The 19,871-nt window shown below is 37.2% G+C and overlaps 1 protein-coding gene across 12 annotated transcripts in view; it reads left to right on the top strand.

The window, feature by feature from the left end:
* Positions 1–19,335, top strand: part of PCGF3 (polycomb group ring finger 3) — a 56,262-nt gene extending 36,927 nt beyond the window's left edge. For 11 of the 12 annotated variants that reach the window (XM_085043764.1, XM_085043763.1, XM_085043765.1 and 8 more), the window contains 7 exons: positions 3,113–3,209; positions 7,014–7,069; positions 8,027–8,137; positions 8,640–8,728; positions 10,361–10,498; positions 12,490–12,570; positions 14,026–19,335. In XM_085043764.1, the coding sequence (XP_084899890.1) occupies positions 3,113–3,209; positions 7,014–7,069; positions 8,027–8,137; positions 8,640–8,728; positions 10,361–10,498; positions 12,490–12,570; positions 14,026–14,073 (620 nt within the window). In that variant the 3' untranslated portion in view covers positions 14,074–19,335. Of the gene's footprint in view, positions 1–3,112; positions 3,210–7,013; positions 7,070–8,026; positions 8,138–8,639; positions 8,729–10,360; positions 10,499–12,489; positions 12,571–12,724; positions 12,858–14,025 lie in introns of all 12 variants that reach the window. The other variant, XR_014847113.1, reaches the window with a different exon arrangement.
* Positions 19,336–19,871: the final 536 nt, after the last annotated feature.

Raw genomic sequence — 19,871 nt, 5'->3', positions numbered from 1 at the left:
TTGTTTCTTCCTTATTTTGACAGATTATATTTTATGAACACTACTTCACTTTGTGTCCTGTAGAATTAGTTTTGTGAGAAGAGGCACAGAGCCCTGTTTTTTTAAAAAGCTTTGTACATGTCGGCATTGTTTGTATTGTGTAAGATAATGCTAGTAATGTATGTTCCCGGACAAACATCCTTGCAAAATCTATCAACCCTGTCTGTTGAGATAGTGAAATCTCTTCTGAATTATATCACCTTGAAGTTGTCATTCTGTTCTACTCAGAACTGCTCACTTTCCTTACCTTTTTCATTTTTCTTTAATTTCCTGATCTTCAGCCATTCAGTAGGAAATGAAGTTCTTGAGTCCTTTGGTGAAAGTAATTTGGAGGACCAAGGCCAGTCCTCTGGCGAAACAGGGCCAATTTTTATAAAACTGTATTCAAGAGAAAACAAAGTTTTTTTGCTTTCTTTACTACTTGTTTCTCTGCGTTTTAGCTTGTTGGTGACAAGTAGGCCTGTAAGCCAGTAGCTAAAAGCTTCATTAGTAGTGACTCAGTCTTAAGTCTTTTTTTAGTTTATATCTGTTCCTTGATTAAAATTCTAGGCTAGATTATATTTGCAGGTCTTGTTAAACTTTTTGTTTGTAATGTCAGTTTTGTTAGTGCTTACATGTGAAAACTGTCCTATGTTATGAAAGGGAAAATCTCACATGATGAAAGGTATAATCTTCTGGATTCATCAGGATGATATAAAAAGTCAACTTGAACTAGATATAGAAATGAAAAAAGTCAAGAGAAATTAAACCGGTAAAAAAGTGAGCATTAACCTTGCCTGTTCCTGTTCTGGTGAAAGCTCTCTGACATATTTAAGAAATCAGGAAAGATGCAGCTCAGTTCATGCCCACAGTCAGTGCCCATGTGTCTGAGTAAACAGAGATCAGCAATATGGGAAAATCACGGTAATGGAAAACTCTAGGAATACTATTGTTTCAGATTGTAGAATGATTTCTGTGTTGTCTGTCCATTACTCCAAAGATTTCAATTTTCAGTAGAGTTTATTAATCCCAACCGGATCCCAGAGAAAAAGAATCCAGAAGGCTGCAGCACCCTTCATAAGCCATCTAGTTGCATTTATTTGAACGCTGTGCTCAGACTGATAAGCCTGCCAGAACATTAGCCAGCTTGTGACCAGTTAATTTTAGGAGGAGTCAGTGCATACCTAGTCCAAACTGCAAGATGTACTGACATGGGATGATGTTTTAGGTATCACAGAATGGTTGGGGTTGGAAGGCACCTATAAAAGTCAGTTAATGTATTACCACTGCAATGAGCAGGGGCATCTTCAGCTGCATCAAGTTGCTCAGAGCCCTTGGTGAAGCTGTGCTGGCTGTCTGGAATCACCTCCCTGTCCTCCATATGCCTTAGCACAGCTTCCAGGAGGATCTGCTCCATGATCTTCCCAAGCACAGAGTTAAGGCAGACAGGTTGGTGGTTTCCAGGTTCCTCTTTTTCTACCACTTCCTATAAGTGGATGTAGTGTTTCCCTTTTTCTAGTCACTGGGGATTTCACCTGACTGTCAGGGCAATTGCTGTGGGTGGCCTGGTAACTACATCAGCCAATTCCCTCAAGACCCTGGGACACATTTCTTCAGGTCCCAGAGACTTATGTGTATTCAGGTTCTTCCAGTCTCTGCTTTGTGGAGAGGTGTGGGAAGAGAAATTGCCAGAGAAGACTAAAGCAAAAAAATTGAGAACCTCAGCCTTCTTCTTGTGCATTGTTATTGGTTTGCCAGTCTTGTTTGTCTGGGGGCTACACATTCTTTGGCCGCCTTTTTCTGACTGACGAACCTGTAGAAGTCCTTACAATTCTTCATGTCCCTTGCCAAGTTCAGATTCAGCTGTGATTTGGCCTTTCTGACCCCTCTCTACACAAGTTAGCAACATCCCTATACTTTTTCCAGGGTACCTGTCTCTGCTTCCTCTGTCAGAGTCTGCTTTCATTGACTGTGTAAGAATGGGTTTTGGCTTCACTTTTGGAAATGTATCTACTACTCTGGCACTCTGCTGGAATAAACTGCTGTGCGAGATCTGTGCTTGATGTGCAAAGCTATGAGGCTTTGTCTAACCTCTGCCACCAATAGTGCTGTCATTCTAAGTGTGTAAATGCAAAGCACAGTGCACATTTACTACACTTCATTTATGGTTGCCTATTTTTTTTTAATTAACAAGTATTTATGTAATTGTACTTTCTTGTTGTTTGAGAGATAGATGGCACTATAGTTACAGAAATACTTTCATTTTGTATGGCGAGTGCATTAATACTAAGACTACATGAAGTACTGCATTTCAAGCAAAAGCTATTCCTCCCTTGTTTTCTCCATACCCTTTTGAGCTGTAACTTCAAGTGAGTCAGGATAATATGTAGTAGTGTATTTTATGAGTAGTGTTTTGGGGCAGGACAGAGGAAAGTAGAGTATAAAAACTTTACTTTGAAAGAGAGATGGATGATTGTGTGTATGCATAGAGAAATGTGCAGCTTTATGATGAATGACTGCTTCAGCAACTCCTACCAGGACATTTTACTAGTACTGAGATTTGTACCAATGTAATTCTTTTTCTGGTGGAAGTTTAACTGTACCATACTCTGCAAAAGTTAGAATTAAAATAACAACCAGATATCCACCTTCCAGCTTCAGAATTTTTTTTTATGTTGGGTTCATTGCTGTCACATACATTTGTTCTGTATGTGGCCATGGTTAAAGCACATATGTTTTGTTTAGTATCTTAATGGCATATAGTTTCTTTAAGGTCATCCATGCAAGCTGAATACTGACCTGCTAGAAATTGTTGTTGTAGTAAATTCCAAAGTGGCATTTTGTGCTGTATGCTGTATTAAGAAGGTTTTCAATAGGTATAGATGCCTTAATTCTAATGCATACCTTCCCTGTATCAAGAAAATCAATGAAAGGTACTGGAAACTGTATTCTGCAAGATTAGACATCATGCACATATGATGTAAAAAAAATGAACTTCATGTAAATTTCAGTAATGTGCATTTCTGTGACTTTTTTATGCTACTTTTATATGTTACTGTTATTCCTTTTTAATTGTGAATGTCTATGTTACTAGTCTGTAGAAGCTGCCTAGTGAAATATTTGGAGGAAAACAACACCTGTCCAACCTGTAGAATTGTTATACATCAGAGCCACCCATTACAGTATATTGGGTAAGTATAAAAGCCGAAGTGCAAGTAGCTTTATTCTAGACTGTACATAGCTAGACTGTACTAGCTTTATTCTAGACTTTATTCTAGACTGTACTGTATCTATTCTAGATACAGTACAGCTTCTCCCAGAATTTTTATTCTTGCTTATCAGTATATTAAACATTTGAAAAGAAGTTTGGAGGTGATTGAGGAGATACAGGATGAAACTTTGCTATGAATTTACAAGTCCCTAGCATGGCAGCTTGTTCCAGACTTAAAAACAAGTGAAGTGTACACTTAAATATTTAAATTCTGTGTGATTTTTAATGGGATTGAGTAATTCCTCATTTTGGATGCTTGGGTTGTAAAAATTATATATATGAAACATTTGTAGGAATTACACTTTTACAAAATCCTCAGTCTCACTTGAACAGTGCTTTTCAGTGTCTGACAATAATGAGAGAAATAATTTTGAGCTTTATTGTTCAGTTAATCTTTCAAAGGTTTAGGTCATAGGAACAGGTAAGAATGTCAAAGAATCATCTTAAAATGATTTGGTTTGGAAGGGACCTTTTAGATCATCTAGTTTCAACTGTCCTGCCGTGGGCAGGGACATCTTTGACCTGGACTTGATTACTCAAAGTAATGTCTTTGACCTGGACTTAGTTATGCAGTCTGGGCTGAACATTTCCAGGGGTCAGGTGTGTACAACTTTTCTGGGCAGCCTCTTCCAGCCTTGCCACTCTCAGTGAAGAATTTCTACCTGTTATCTAACCTACACCTGCTATCTTTTAGTTTAAAACCATTTCCCCCCATGTCCTATCACTTCATACCTGTGTAAAAAGTCTGTTTCCAGCCTTCTTATGGGTTCCCTGCATGTACTGGAAGGCTGCTCTGAGGGCTCCCTGGAATCTTCCTTCTCCAGGCACTACAACCCCAGCTCTCTCTGTCTTCACAGGAGAGGAGGTCCATTCCTCTCATGATTTTCATGGCTGTCCTCTGTACTCCCTCCAACAGGTCCACATCCCTCTTATTTGGGGGCTCCAGAGCTGAAAGCAGTGTGTCAGCTGGGGTCTTTTGAGGGCAGAGTAGAAGGACAGAATCACCTGCTTCAACCTGCTGGCCAAGTTTCTCTTGATGCAGCCCGGGATGCAATTGGCTTTCTGGACTGCAAGTGCATATGGCCAGATCATAAGTTTCCCATCCGCTAAGACCCCCAAGTCCTTCTCCTCAGGGCTGCACTTAATCACTTCTCTGCCCAGCCTATATTTGTGTTTTGATTGCCCCAGCCCAGATGCAGGACCTTGCACTTGGCCTTGTTGAAGTTTATGAGCTTCACATGGACCCACCTCCTAAGCATCCCTTCCCTCCAGCATGTCAACTGTCCCACAGATCTTGGTGTCAGTGGCAAACTTGCTGAGCGTGCCTTCAATCCCACTGTCCACATTGCTGACAAAGACTTTGAACAGTGCTGGTCCCGGGACTGACCCCTGAGGACACCACTTGTCACCGGTCTCCTCTTGGATATTGAACTGCTGATCGCAACTCTTTTGAGTCATCCAGTCAATTCCTAATCCATCAAGTGCTGCATCGATCAAATCCATGTCTCTCCAGTTTAGAGACAAGGATGTTGTGCAGGACAGCATCAAATGCTTTGCACAAGTCCAAGTAGGTGCCATGAGTCACCTTTTCCTCATCCACTACCTCTGTAACCTCGTCACAGACCACCAAATTTGTCAGACACTGTTTGCTCTTAGGGAAGGCCATGCTGGCTGTTGCCAATCACCTCCTTATTTTCCATATGCATTTGCGTAGTCAATTTTCATTTTTACTAAGTATTTTTTTGGGTTTTTTCTTCCTTTTGTTTTCAGAAGACATCCCCATTCTTTTCCTTGATTGCTTTCTTTTCATTTAACTGCAGTGTAGTAACTCTTCTGATGAAAATACATTGTGATGCTGTGTCTGCACTAGCTATTGAATATCAAGTAATGTTTTTTCTTCCTTTATAAAGAGCTTACATTTTTTCATGTGATTTTTCCATGTACCTTTCTCATTCCTATAACAATTTATGAAGCCATGTGAGTCTGATTTCACTTTTATGGAAAACTGGTGATATTCTACACACATGTTGCTCAAGGTCATGCTCATTCAGGAGCCCAAAACTAGTTATGCTGTCTCTACTTTTATATAATACACTGATAATATCCTGTATGAGTGTATAATTAAAGGGACAACTAGATGCAAATAGGCAAGAATGAATTAATGACATGTAAGATAACATGGTTTTTGCCTTGGTTCATAAACATTTTTTTCTGTGCAAAAAGGGGCCAGGAAACAACATGGCATTGAGAACAGCTAAGAAGGCAATTTGTTGTTTTCTGTTGTTGAATACAGTTCAACTTAAGTAAGGTGCTTGTACTAGTTGTAAAATACTGCACCATCAAAAGTGAAACAGCTTTTATCCAGCCTACTTTTTTATCTATTTACTTTTTAAATAAATATTTGACAGTCTGGAGTTCCACAAGGTGCCTTAAAATGTAGATTTGCGCTCTTATTCATCTCTCTCTGTCTGGAAAATAGGTAAACCAAATATGTCTCCTTTTTTTACATTTCTAAATACTGTTAAATAGCATCATAGAATCTTAAAATTCTTTGAGTTGTAAGGGGCCTTAAAGATCATCTGTGTCATCTAGTTCCAACCCCCAAATTGTCGCCTCTGATGTAACAGTGATGTCTTACATATTTTTTTGAAATATTTTTGGTGATGTGTCTGCAGTCCATAAGTGACACTTGATAATCCCAGCCTGTACGAGTGGAATTACCACTGGTCAAAATGATGTGAATTTAGAGTTAATGACATTCTTAATCTTGTTGTAGAGCTACTTAAAATATTGTAATTACTGTTTGTAAATGTCTTGATTTGTCACCATTTCTGTACTTACTCATTGATCTCTGCTGCTGTGAAGTGCTCATGTCAGGTGATGAGAAGCTTGAGACTACTCTTCTAAGCCTTTTCTGTTCAAGTCAGATTTAGGATTTGATATTGCAGACTCTTTCAGGGTAGTGACATTGCAGCCGCCAAGCCAGACACTTGAAATGCTTCTTCTATTATTTCTCTATTGGAATTTAAGGTAGTATTTAATTTCTTTCAGACAGTGACTTATTTCTAGGGGCTTTTTAGGTGAGCTGGGAATTAAAGTTTAGAATCTAAACTGGCCCTACTGTTCTACTTGCAGTGTGTTTACTACCTTTTTTTTAATTTGAGGCACACTATCTGTACAGGCTACTTAGCTGCATAATGTTTCTCGCTGTTAAAATGTTGTCTTTTAAGAACAAAGTAAAATTTAGTTGTTGTGGTCTTCTTCTGTTAACTGTTCTCTTGCATTTTAGAAGAATCCTAGTAAAGATAACTAATCTAGATATGTGATAAATTAGTCTGTAGGGTTGAGAAACAAGCTCTCCTTGTAGTAAGCTATCCTTTTTGTAGTAAAAATGAGTTTATCTCTAAATTGTGAAAGAATTTTAGATTATTAGTGATATATTTGTCTTGATGCAGAAGGCCATATTTAGTGGGGTGATTTCCTCCACTGACTACTCTTTCTCAGATTTTCGTTTGTTTTTTGTCTTAGCCTGTACTTTTTCATAATTTGTTTTATGTTACTTTCCTTTCTGGTTTGATAGAAATACAGATCTCAGAAGTCAAATTCTTATTAGGTGAACTTAGAGATTTTTGCATATAGTTAGTACCAGGACTTTTTAAAGAGAAATGTTTTGAATCAAGATGGTTAACTTAAACTTTGGATTTTGTTTTTTTTTTCTTGCTAGTCATGACAGAACAATGCAAGATATTGTTTACAAACTTGTCCCAGGCCTCCAAGAAGGTAAGTCGTGGTGTGACCTTTTTAAAGGTCAGTTTGCACGTACTTCCTTACCATTAAAAAAAAGAAAGTTTCAAGTGGTGAAAAAGAGAAGGGGGGCAACTGAGAAAAAATACAATGGAAAACCGGATTTTTTTACTTGTGTATTTTTAAGCAATTAATTTGATTTCATACCTGTACTAGCAGCAATTAAGTGTGGGGGTGGTAGTAGGCAACATGGGATATTTTTTCCAAATGCAGTATTAAGTAAAGCAGAATAGTCGTTCAGCTTTTGAATGTTGCCATACCATAACTGTAATTTGTTTTTATTAAACTGTGTACCTGTTGTGCAAGCTTTCTAGAATTCTCAGAGCTAAAATGCAATGCAGAACAGCATTTAGTTTCTGCTGTTCTGTGAGTTCTTTCTTACCAGGGAATTTTCAGTTTCTGTTTTCAGAATCCTCTTTGACACTAGATCTGTTCTTCTAAAGAAATGCTTTATAAAATTGCTCAGTGGGTTTTTGTCTTAATGTATGTTAAAACTTTCATTTAAATAGAGTATTTTAAGCTATTTAAGCTGCTTATTAACCAGAGCATTTTCAAATATCAATAAGATGAAATAGATTAATTAAAAATTATTTCTAGGCTGTTGAAAATTAGAACTATAAAACTTCAATAATGTTTTGACTGAAATACTGTTGTATTAAAAATGGGGGATATTCAGAATTAACTACAGTACTTTAAATACTATCTCATTCTAGTAGTAATGGTATAATAGTAACTAAAGGATGACTTTATGCTGTTCTAACTCTGAAAAATAGGATGAGGCATGACTTGATGCAATAGCAGAGAGAGAAGATAGTAAATAATGACACCACCACCACTTGTTGGCAGTCCTTAAGTGGGAAAGTGTTTGGAATAACTTCATAAATATTGCATTAGGAGTTTATTACAGGGATTAATATTTGCAATTTTAAACAGCGGAAATGAAAAAGCAAAGGGAGTTTTATCACAAACTGGGCATGGAAGTTCCAGGGGACATCAAAGGGGAGACATGTTCTACAAAACAGCACCTAGATTCTCATCGAAATGGTAAATAACTTTTTTTATTTATTCTGTCTTTAGTGGGTGATGGCTAGTAAATTGATAAACAGATCTGTTGGAAGTATATGCCCGGTTGGTATATTACAGTTACAGTTGTTTCCTAACAGTGAGGAATAGAGTCATCATAGGATTGTTGCCTTGTCCCTTATTTGTGCATAGAGTCTTTGTTTTTAGCAGTCAATAGCATGTTGCTCGTGGCAAAGTCGGTCTCCATAGCAGTGCCTACATGGGGACTGTGAAATTACCCAGCTTCTGGGCTGCTAGCAGCTGAACTCCGTAGGTGTTCCCCTCTTTCATGTCACGGGTTGTTGGCAGCATGTACTGCTTGAGCTGATAAGCATAATTTGGGAAAAGCAAAGTTTATTCTATGCTGTGATGCTGAACTGTGCTGTTTTAATTGTACGAGCATTATAAGCTGCTGCTGAGTGTATCTGGGATTTTTATATAAAAATAATATATAAGTATCCCATATATCTTTTTTTAATCTAAGGGGAAACTAAACCAGATGAAAATATAAATAAAGAAACTTCAGAGGAAAAACAGGAAGAAGATAATGACTACCACCGAAGTGATGAACAGGTGGGCTCATAGGACATGCTCTACTTTTATCTTGTATTTTAGCTGTTGTGCTTTGTAAGGTAACTTTGATAAGAGAAGAAAATAAGCTTCTTTCAAGCTACTTTTTCTGTTTTCTGATACAAACAAGGTTTGTGCAATGCTTTTTTATAAATGTGAGGTTTTACCTTTGGGTTTTGGCAGGAATGGAGAATACATTAAAGACATTTGCATTAAGATATGATACTTCTGACTGTTTAGGTTTCCAAAGTATTTACTTGCTTTCAAAACAAAATCATGTCATTTTCCTTCCTTCTACAGGAGTGTACCCTGGTGTTACCACGATATATTGAGCTGAATGTGTATTCATAATTACAAATCAAACCTTCGGCACTGTTAATGCATTCAGTGAAGGTAGCTCAGGGTGAAGCTGCGGTGAAAGCTGCAGGTTGAGCTCTTGGTGGGAGCCCGAGGCAAGAGGCCATGAACTGCCAACCTTTGGCACAGGAAAAGTCACAGGGACCTGTGGCACCAGCCAGGGAACTGGATACTGAGAAACAGCAGGAGTCCAGCCTTTGCTGCTGTGAGGGTGTAAAAGCCATGGGGTTCCTTTGTTCAGGGTCCCTCCTCAGAGGCACCTGCTAGAGCTATTACTTTTTAGTTATTGTACCACGATTAAGCTATCTGAAGGATCTGGATTTCTGATACTCTGCTGTGGGAAACCTGGGGTTGATCTGGTGAGGAATCCTGGTCTGACTGTGAGTGTGAGGGGTGTAGCTATTAGGAGGCTTCAATCCCAGGTGGTGAGAATGTGACTGCCAGAGTGGTTCCTGGATGATCAGACAGGGAAGTTTCCTTAACAGCACTCTTACTGGCATTCTTACTAACTTACTACATACTTTGTTTTCAGCCTTTAATACTAAGTTTGTGTTAGCCCTATACCATACAAATAGCAGAAAAGCAGGAAAAAACCCACTGTTAAGTTTTAAACACAAAGCTTGTTTGAAGGTGAAAACTCCTTTTGGATAAACAAGCCATGCCTTTTATGTTTTTCTGTTATGTGTGTCCAGGGTAACTTTAGCTTGGGTTAATTTTCTTTTCAATTGCCATGTAAGGGAATTTTAAAGGGATTGTACTTGTTACTAGATACTCCTAGTGCATAGAAGCATATCACCACAAAGAACTTAGACTGTAATGAATAGCTGGATGCGAGAAGAAATGAAAATACAAAAAATTTGTTACATCATTTGTATTCATTCTTTTTAAACGTGTTAAAATTAAACTAGATTAGCAGTTGCTTTAAAAGTAAGAAGTTGTGTTAGAAGCAATCATTAAGAATTGTCATGATTTTCTTACTGTTTTCTGGTTTTAGCTTTTATCATATGGTTCTCTTGAGTTATTGACAGCCTATGAATTTGGACTGATGCAGCCTTGTTCTGACATCAAAAATAACTTCTTGAACATTTTTGTCTATTACTTACCACTCAGCTTACAAGGTCTTAGAGAATGTGGGGGGTTTATTAGACATTTCAGTTTAAAGAATACTAGTACTGTACTTCACTTTATTGTATTAATAATAACTGCATGTGGAATACATAATGGGGGACTGCAGAAAATTGTTCCAGCCAACTTTTGATGGTTTGTCTTTTCCTGAAGGTGAGCATCTGCTTGGAGTGCAATAGCAGCAAATTGCGTGGATTGAAACGAAAATGGATTCGTTGCTCAGCACAGGCAACAGTCTTGCATCTAAAGAAGTTCATTGCCAAAAAACTGAACCTTTCTTCTTTTAATGAGGTAATACTTCAATTTTTTAAAATAAGTTTATTGATACAAAAACTTTAAAGGGTTGAGTTTGTTCCTTTGCAAAAGAATGTCTTTTATAATGATTTTATTTTCGGAAAACAGAAGCATATACTGCTTCTTGAATCATATGTTATATAGCCATTTTATTGTCCTTTCTTGGGTCTGTACCGGCCTTGCCACTTATTTTGCATGCATCTTTTCATGTGCGTTTATAAGTAGTTCAGCTGAAAGGCTTGGCAATATACTTCCACATGTGTTGAAATGAACTCTGGCAAGATGATTTGTTTGATAGGTTGTAGTTGAGTTTATCCCCACCCTTTCCGGAGGTTTGCCCTCTGTGCAGGGGCCAGGCAGTAACAAACACTTTAATGCTACCAAAGCCCAGTTAAAGAGAAAGTACCACAAATACTGGTTTCTCTTCTGTGCTCTTACTGAAGCTCAAAGTGAAGTTGCTGCATACCACAACCAGAGTGTTATCAGATGCCTACTTTTCTCTGTCTTTACACGGAATCACGGGAAGAATTTAAGGTGAAAGGTACAGAAGGGAAAGCAATACTTTGCTCTTCTCCTAGATCAGAGTTAAAAATTAACAGCCAAATATGAATGCAGCCTCTGTTTATCACTTGGCTGGATCTTGGTCACAGTCTCTGAACATCTCAGTTGACTTTCAGCTTGACATCTCTCAATTCCACATTATTACACTGATTCATTGAATTTTATTAAGACTCTTCATTCAAATGAAATCACCTGCTTTCCAGTCCAGTGTGTCAACACCTTTCTGCTCAACAGCTAATTTGCCTATCACTTTCCCTTCATAACTTCTGTACACTTTAAAATAACACTCTGTGTTATGGTTAAAGTATGTCCCCAAACTCTGCTGGTCTTCCTGAAACAAAATGGTGTATCCTGTCTTGGCCTCAGCCGGCTCAGAAGTGGTTGACTCCTGGTTTTAGCCCAGCAGCTGCAAAGATACAAGGATTGTTCAAAAGGGTTTTTTTTTAAAATACATTCTTCTGGTAGATGCATGTGTAAGCCTTCCAATGCACTATGCCAGTCTGTCCTAAAAAGCTACTTTGCTTTTACTGAAGGAAGAACTTTCGGGAGAACTGTTTGTTCCTTTGCTATCCCTTTCTACCTTCTTAAAAGGTACATAAATGGTGGTGTAATCATTGTACCAGTACCAAGTAACATAGAAAGAGAGTTTAAGCTTGTGGGCACTTGGTTGCTTGTTACAGACTATTGCAGGTTTGAGTTATTGCCATGTAAGTGGACTGCATGCACATTCAGGCCTTTCCAGGCTGTGGGGCAAAGCATCATGATATAAGCCACCTTGGTGGAACTTACTGACTCATGCATGTTCCCTGGTTTTAGTTCACGTTCAGATATTGTAGTTCAGCTGATTAGCAGTCATATGATCCCATGCTTTTATGTTGAGATTCTCCCTGTTTCTGATAACCAGATTTTTCAAAACTGAGATAGAAAATGAGAATACTTATTGAGTATCTGCAAAAAAACCATAAATATGGCATATAAGTATGTGGCAGACAGGGTTTTTTTAAAAAGTGTATCCTTGTAATGATGCCACCTAACTGGTGATAGATTAAAAAAAAAAATCATAATATGCTAAATGATAGCTGTCTTTGAGATTTCTGTTTCCTTCCTCATTTATTCAACCTGTTTAAAAGCAGATAAGGCTTTCAGGAAAGGGCATTAATACTGCTTGGGAAGATAAATCAAACAGTTAAGTCCAGATCATATTGTATTTCCTAGGCAGGCACTGACATGGTCTTTCAGTACTTCATGTTGAAGGCAGATATTATCTTTTCTTTTCCTGGTATTATTTGTGTCTGCAGGGCAACTGCAGGATTACCAGTTCCAATATCTTCAGAGAAGAAAGTCTTGTTAAATGTGTAGTATTATGTGAAATATGTTGTTTGATGTACTGGGTCCCAATGAATTAACTGTCACCTTTTTTTTGTCAGCTGGACATATTATGCAATGAAGAGATTCTTGGCAAGGACCACACGCTCAAGTTTGTAGTTGTTACTAGATGGAGATTTAAGGTATGACACAGTGGTTCCAAGTAAATTGTGAAGTGCCCAAATAAAATGTTTATAAAATAGCAATAATTTGGAACTATACTGCGGTAACCGCAAACTCAATAAAAGGTACTTTTATAAGCATCCTTAGACACCCCATGTATTTATTTGTTTCCAGTAGATGAAGGAAAGGAGAATTAAATATTCATTGCAAGAGATGAGGGAACACTGCATTAGCTGTCAAATTGTTATCAAGTCTGGCAAAGGAAGTGGAAGCTACAAGGAAGTGTCATTTTTAACCCTTTCAGGTGGTAAGAATGAATAGCAAAACTGAACACCTAGGAGGGAATTCAACACTGAACAGAGTCAGTATATGTATACATAGGATTATTGGAAGAAGTTAGTATTTGTAATGGAACAGCAACACATTCTGAGCATATAGTGTACACTGAGGTGAAATTACTCGATGGCATTGAATGCATATCTAGAACAGGTCCACATGGGAATAGAGAAGCGTTTTTGTGTCTTGGAGTTGAAAAATAATTGACCTGTGTATGAGTTGCAGTATAAAGTCAATGGTCAGTGTTAAAAATGCAGAGATGTCACAAGTGGAATCCTGCTGGAATCTGTTTTATATGGTGTTTCTGAATGACCTGGAAACAGATTTGAAGTAGTTCATTAACAGTGCAGTGACAGCATTGTCATTATTAGGTTAATGACAGATCGATGATAAAGTACTGGACAAAGCCTTTACAAGCTTTGTAAAAGTGACACTGGTCACTTTCTGAGTGACCAGTGATTAACAAACACCTGAAGTTGAATGTTTTTACAGATAAAAGGATACAATGCAAATTTTAGGGGTTTGTGTGGTAGCAGGGAGAACTAAACAGGAGCATCAAATTGACATGCATCTTTATAGTCTACTCTTCACCTTTATCAGGGAGATCTGTGGAATTGTGAGTCATGTGGAAAACAGAACTGTAAACTGCCTTCCCACGTGAAAGAAGTAGGGGATGTAAAATGAAACTGAGATGTGGGAGGTCCAGAACAAACAATCTGAAGTAATTGTTTTCATGAGACACAGAGCTCCATAGTGCAGGATGTTGTTGTTGTTAGAAGTTTACCTATTCATTAAAAAAAAATAAATAAATGGATACTTTCACAGAAGAGGAGTCAAGTGAGAGCTATTAAATGTGAAATACCACATACTCTAATACTGCTTTGTAGGCATGTCTCTTACTTGAGGGAGATTTCCAAGATAAACAGATCTGCTCCTGAGATAAAGAGGAAAGGGTTTTTTATCTTGTTTGAGCCTCACAGATGAAGATGTGCCTTGTCTTTGTCTTGGTGAATTTTTGACAGACAAGATAGCTGTTCTGGTCTTTAATTGAAGCTTTAGTTTATGACACAGAAGTTTATCCTACTAAACAGATTAGTCTGAGGTTTGTTTCTTAACTTACTGGTATTTCTGTTTTGCAGAAAGCACCTCTACTGCTACATTATAGACCCAAAATGGACTTGCTGTAAGGGAACTTTATTGTCCTTCTGGACAGAGCTTTTTGCAGAGACTATCATCTGGCACCTTAGTGCATCACTAACCACATGACACAAACCAGCTGAATAATTTTGGAAGATTGGAGGGCTTTCATAGTGGACTGTCCTGAATATTTCTTCTAGGGATGCATTACCTAGACTTCTGGGCAGAAAATATTTATACTTTTTTTGTACGGAAGAAAGAAGTCTGAACTCAGCAAGACACTACCAGCATTAAGTTTACAGATACTGAAAACACTTCACAGTTCATGTAGCTCAGCCTGATTTGTCTCTTACAGTTACACAGAAAAAAATTTAGAGTGTTGTGGGGTGATATATATATGTTGCTTTTGACACCAAGTTGCATTTAGTTACTTTTCGCATTCTAAATCTTTAAAAACTATATTTTTGCAAAGTGTTATTGTCTTATATAGTATGCCTGATTGCATTGGCTTTATTCAAGTTATTATGTAGAGCATTGAACATACCTAATAATACAGTGACTGGTGATAATTTATTATGCTGCATTGAAAACTTAAGAAAATCTGGGAAACCAATAAATTCGTCATTTTTGCCCAGTTATTGCTCTCCCTTACCTTGTGTTTTAATAAAGTTTTGATACTTCTGTATATGTATTAATTTGGTAAGAAATAATTTCAGTTGATTTTAATGTGCCGTGATACATATTTTGCTATGGTATAAATTGCACCACGTAATGACAAATACTCACAAGTGCTAGATTTGTGAATTTCTTAAAAATAAACATTTCTTATGTAGTTGTGGCTTGCAGAAATCAGTTTTTAATTTAGAGAGAATTTGCTATCACTAGCTGTTGAAACAGTGGCTCTTGGACAACCTTGGGAGTATGGCAGATTTTTCATTTCACTGATTAAAACTTCCTCAGATATTATGGGCAGCTTTATATTTCTTTAGCTGTTTTCTTATGAAACCATAGCATTTTCCTTACTGCAATTCCTAGCTAACTTGGGGTAGGGAGGAATGGGGAGTCAGACAAGATTATTTCAGCACCTTTTGGCCTTAACTAATAATGTTGCTTGCATCAGCCCTAATTGATGCAAGGTAATACACATTCATGTATGTATGGGTACATACATCTATATACACATATAACTATATATGTTATAGAAAGCACCCTCAATAGCACTTAGCAGGGCTCACTGCACTTTTTGTAAGGCTTTTTTGTAATATTTGGATTTTTAAAAAGAGTAGTTGAAAGTGATTTCTGCAAGCTGTATCCACTATGGCATATACAGTATGATTGTGAGAACATTTGTCTGGCACAGGTGTCAAGTTGCTGAAAACAGTCTATGCCCTATTATTGCCAGCTGGAAATAGTTAACCTAATTTTTGGAAGAGTTTTCCTGTCAGGTGAAAATGCTAGTTGCTCTTTTTATTATAAGACCCTGTTATTTTTTTGTTAAATTGTCTTTCGATAAGAAGCCCTGCTTCCTCTTGCTGTGCTCCTTTGCCTCTTCTGTTAGAAAGTGTTACTTGATAACCGGAAGCTGGTACTGCAAGAGATTTATCTAAACATTTCAAATCTTCTTCCTCTTCTTGAGTTTTCAAAGCACTACATTCCTCAGCACATGTTCCTCAATTTCTTTCTTTGGAGTCTTCACTCCTCCTTCCCAGCTCTGCTGCTGCTTGTGCTTAACCTTTGAAAGCAGGGCTCCTTATTTTTGGTTGCAGTCACAGATGTGAATAGGAAGGAAATAAAAAACTATGTGAGCAGAGAATGAAAGGGAGTCTACTGAATTGTGGAGATGGAAAAGAGAGCCACACAAAGGCCAGAACACACTTCTGTCTTTGCAGGTGAAAGTAAGATAGCTGCATTTAAATGTTTAGGTTACACAGAACTCCACATATGGTTTTTGTGTGGAGTTTGTGTGTGCATGTCTGTGATTCATGGAATCAATCGTGGCTCTTATTTTGTCTTGCTGTTTGTGAACTCAGATATGTGTATTTTTAGCTTTTTTTCAGTCCTTGCTTGATCTGGCAGAAAAGAACAAATGAGATCATGTGTCTACCATTTTTAAAACTTTCCATGAAAACAGTGAATGCAGGTAGTATGGATGTGTACACAAGCTGACATACTGGGCCTTCCTGGAGCTGTTTTTCACGTGGTTGTTACTGTTCTAATGTAAATAAGAGGCTGGCTTTGCCACTGAGAATATGAACAGGACTGTAAGGGTCCCCCCTCTGTTCACCCAGAGTATACACACAGTGGCTGTACCTGATGTAGACATAAAACTAAAGCTGCCAGACAGCATCTGATTAACCACCTTAATCAGAATATATGTATACACACACACATAAAAGCAAATATATATATATATATACACACATATACACATATAAATGAGATCTGCCTACCTCAGAGTGTGTGTACTGCAGAAACCTTTTGTATAACTAGATATTGACGCAGTGCTGTTAAAGTACGTTGGGATTTATTGCTTCCCTGTGTACTTGAGCAACTGAGAAATTAATTACAAACACACAAATTCAGAAGCCTTTCAAATCTATCTCTTGCTGTAACAACTTACAATACAAAACCTATAAGTTTTTAACCATCTTTAGAATCACTTGAATTTGTTATGGTGCTATCAGTATATAGAAAACTGTTTATAACTATATGAATACATAAATTCAAGCCAGTATTAATACCTATAGCTGGGGTTTTTGCTTGTAATTGTGTGTAACTGCTTTTGCAATGTGTTTAATCTGATAAAACCACACCAGTAAACAAACAAACAAAACCCCAAACAAAATAAACCCCAAATCAAAGTAAAACTCCAAAGTCACTCAGTTATTTTTCTAAATCACATGTGATAACGTCTTCACTACAAAAATTTCCCTTGGGAGTGATGTTACCGTGTCTGCACCATATGTTGGTCTCACTAAAAGACTACAATACACAGAGCAAGGTCTTCTTTGGGTCAGAGCCTTGCTTCATTTCTGTGACACTTGACAGACAGTTAATTTATGTCAAGATTGTATTTGGTAAAGTAACACTGATACTGTTCAAAGTTGAACTAAAATTTGGATTCGGCCATACACAATTCTTAATCCTGGTGAGAGTAGTTTATTTTGGCTTTTGTGAAGATGCCATTACTGTGAAGTAGTTTTTGCAATTTCTTACGCTGGTAAATAATTGCAGTACGGAAGTATCTTGGTGCATTATCCTCAGCAGCAATGAGACTGATGAATCACCTGGGTTCAGAGTCTCATGAAGTATACTTTCATTAAAAATAAAGAATTCAGATAGGATATATAATACTGATTTAAATAAGATTTGGGGGTTTAAATTTTAACTTTATAAAATTATTTATTCTATTTTAAGCCTTCTATCTTATTTTACCATCCAAGTATTTTTGGTTTCAGTGGTCCAGCTTTATTTACGGGCATATAAAATGAAATTGTAAGATGTTTTTACAAGCTTCTTCATTTTACATTGAGTTTGAGTAGCTTTCATCTGTATGTTTTTGTTTTGTATGGATAAAGAGCATTACTTATGCTTTTGTGCAATAGGTTTGAAACATGCATTTATTAGGCATATGTTTAAATTGTAAATGTAGCATCTACTTACCATACATTTAAAAGGAATGTAGATGGCTTTTCTTACTTGTTCAAATGGAGTTTTATTTGGGGCTGTTATTTGGGCGTGGGTGTGTGTGTTTTTTGCTTTGTTCCATTTTTTGTTTTAAGAGTGAAATGGGGGATTTAAAATTTGTGTAAGTACAAGAACTATCTGTCAGCAATATTTTAAAATAAATGATCTTGCAAGAAACCTTAATGTGAATTGTGGAAGCAATCGACAAGACTTGCAGCCTATCTGAAAATGTTTTGGTGCCATTGTTAGGTCTGGTATATTTGTGTACCATCAAACCTGGGAAAAAATTTTTTTACTGGTTGTGCAATAGTGTACACAACACTGTCACCTCAGGAGATATGGGACCATAAAAAATATCAGACTACAACTATGATGGTGCTATTTTTTCCAATAGGCTATGAGCCTTTGAAAGCTCGTCTGGCTCTTATTGTCTTTGTAACAACACAGTCCTAGGGGATCTACAGATTTTTTTTTTTCTACTAGATGATAAATATAGCTTGCTATTTTACAGCATTCTGCATATTACATTGAGATAAATAAAATAGGAAAAAGCCACCAGTCTGTACATCAGTGAGATGAATCTTAAGTACATATTTTGTACAGAAGGCTTTACTGAACAGAAAAATCAAGTTTCTGCTTTTCCTCAGGTAATCACTTCAGTTTGGATATTTCACTGAAAATATTAATGCAACTTCAGTTAGTCTGCCTAAAGTTGATAAAAGGGAAAGAAATTGTTCCACACATGAGTCTCCCTACGTAAGAGATAATTAAATGTTACTTAGGTATTGAGATCTGTTGTTGAAGAAAAAGATGCAGAGAACATTATTAAAGAACATGGAACAATGCTTCAATCTCGGCTTTAGTCAAAACTTGCATCAGGACAAAAAATACCTAGGAACTTGGGTCTTGTGGCAAGTCAACAGGTAATGTTTTACCTGTTTATTTATATACAAATTAAAGGTATGACTCTACTATTTGATCCATATTTTATCATACTTAGAGGTTTTTGGAAATCTTTTGAAGCTACAATGACCTGTTCATGTCCCGGTGGTAGGGTAGGAGCTAAATGTCCAATTCTGTGAGCATCTGCATTGGTAACTTTAGTAATAACCTGGATGGTTCCACAGAAACCAGTGCAATCATTCATGCAAATAGATAGGTATGGCTGAAGGAAGAAGTCCTGAGTTTTGAATACTGATATTCCACTCTTTTTGTTATTTCTGTTTGAAACTGAAAGTATTGGTTTGATGGAATCTTTAATTCAAGTGACTTATCTGGACAAAAGGAAAGTTTTTGCTTTCCTTCTGCAATGGATTATTTTGCAGTTAAGGGACAATTAGCCAGTGCAACCACTAAGCCTTTATCCTCATATGTTGCATAATAAAGATTCTGGAACTGTCAGAGTGTAAAACCATATTTTTGGCTTAGCTTCATTTAAAAGTTTACAATTTTTTATGCTTTGTGTTGCTGTGTAATTCCTGTACTACTGGTGGCTAGTTTTGTCTGAATAAGCCTATTGGGGATTAATGCTTAATGTTTTGATTTTATGATAGTGAAGCTTGTATCCAGTGTTTTGCCAATGAATATTATATGCTTGTTAATAAAAGCAAAGAAACTAACTGAAATGCTGTGAGACTGGAAGTTTTTGTCCCACTCTCTCCCGGGAACATAAGGAACTAGCAGTTGTTACAGCACTGAATAAATGCAGTGTGACTGAAACAGAGGTGGTGTGTCATTGCATTGTCATAAAATCAGCCTTTTACTCAAAACTCAAGGATGGCCCAAAGTATCACTTCACTGGCAGTCTGTCTGTGACAAGTGTATGTCAAATCACTGCCAGATAGGAAATTAAATGGCTTCAGTCACCAAGAGGGAGAACACCATTGTCATGTTCAAAAAGTACTTACCTGACCTGTATGTGTTCTTTTCAGCCTTAAGAGGTGTTGGTGCACAGGGACCACCTGCAGTGTCATGGAACACAGACATCCACCTGCACACAGGCCCAACAGAACATGTGGAAATGCTTTCCAGGTTTCATTTTAGTTAGGTGTGCTGCTGGGCAGGCGAAAAAGTCTCTTACTTACAGGAGTCTTTGATTGAACTGAATATGTTTGGTCTTTGAAAAAATTGGCTTGTTGTGGTATTTGGTAAACATTGGTAG

The sequence above is a fragment of the Lichenostomus cassidix genome, chromosome Z (genome assembly GCF_008360975.1).
Source record: "Lichenostomus cassidix isolate B80296 chromosome Z, HeHo_3.0, whole genome shotgun sequence".
Lineage (NCBI taxonomy): Eukaryota > Metazoa > Chordata > Aves > Passeriformes > Meliphagidae > Lichenostomus > Lichenostomus cassidix.
The sequence above is the reverse complement of the archived record's forward strand: the minus strand, read 5'-3'. Positions and strand labels throughout refer to the sequence as shown.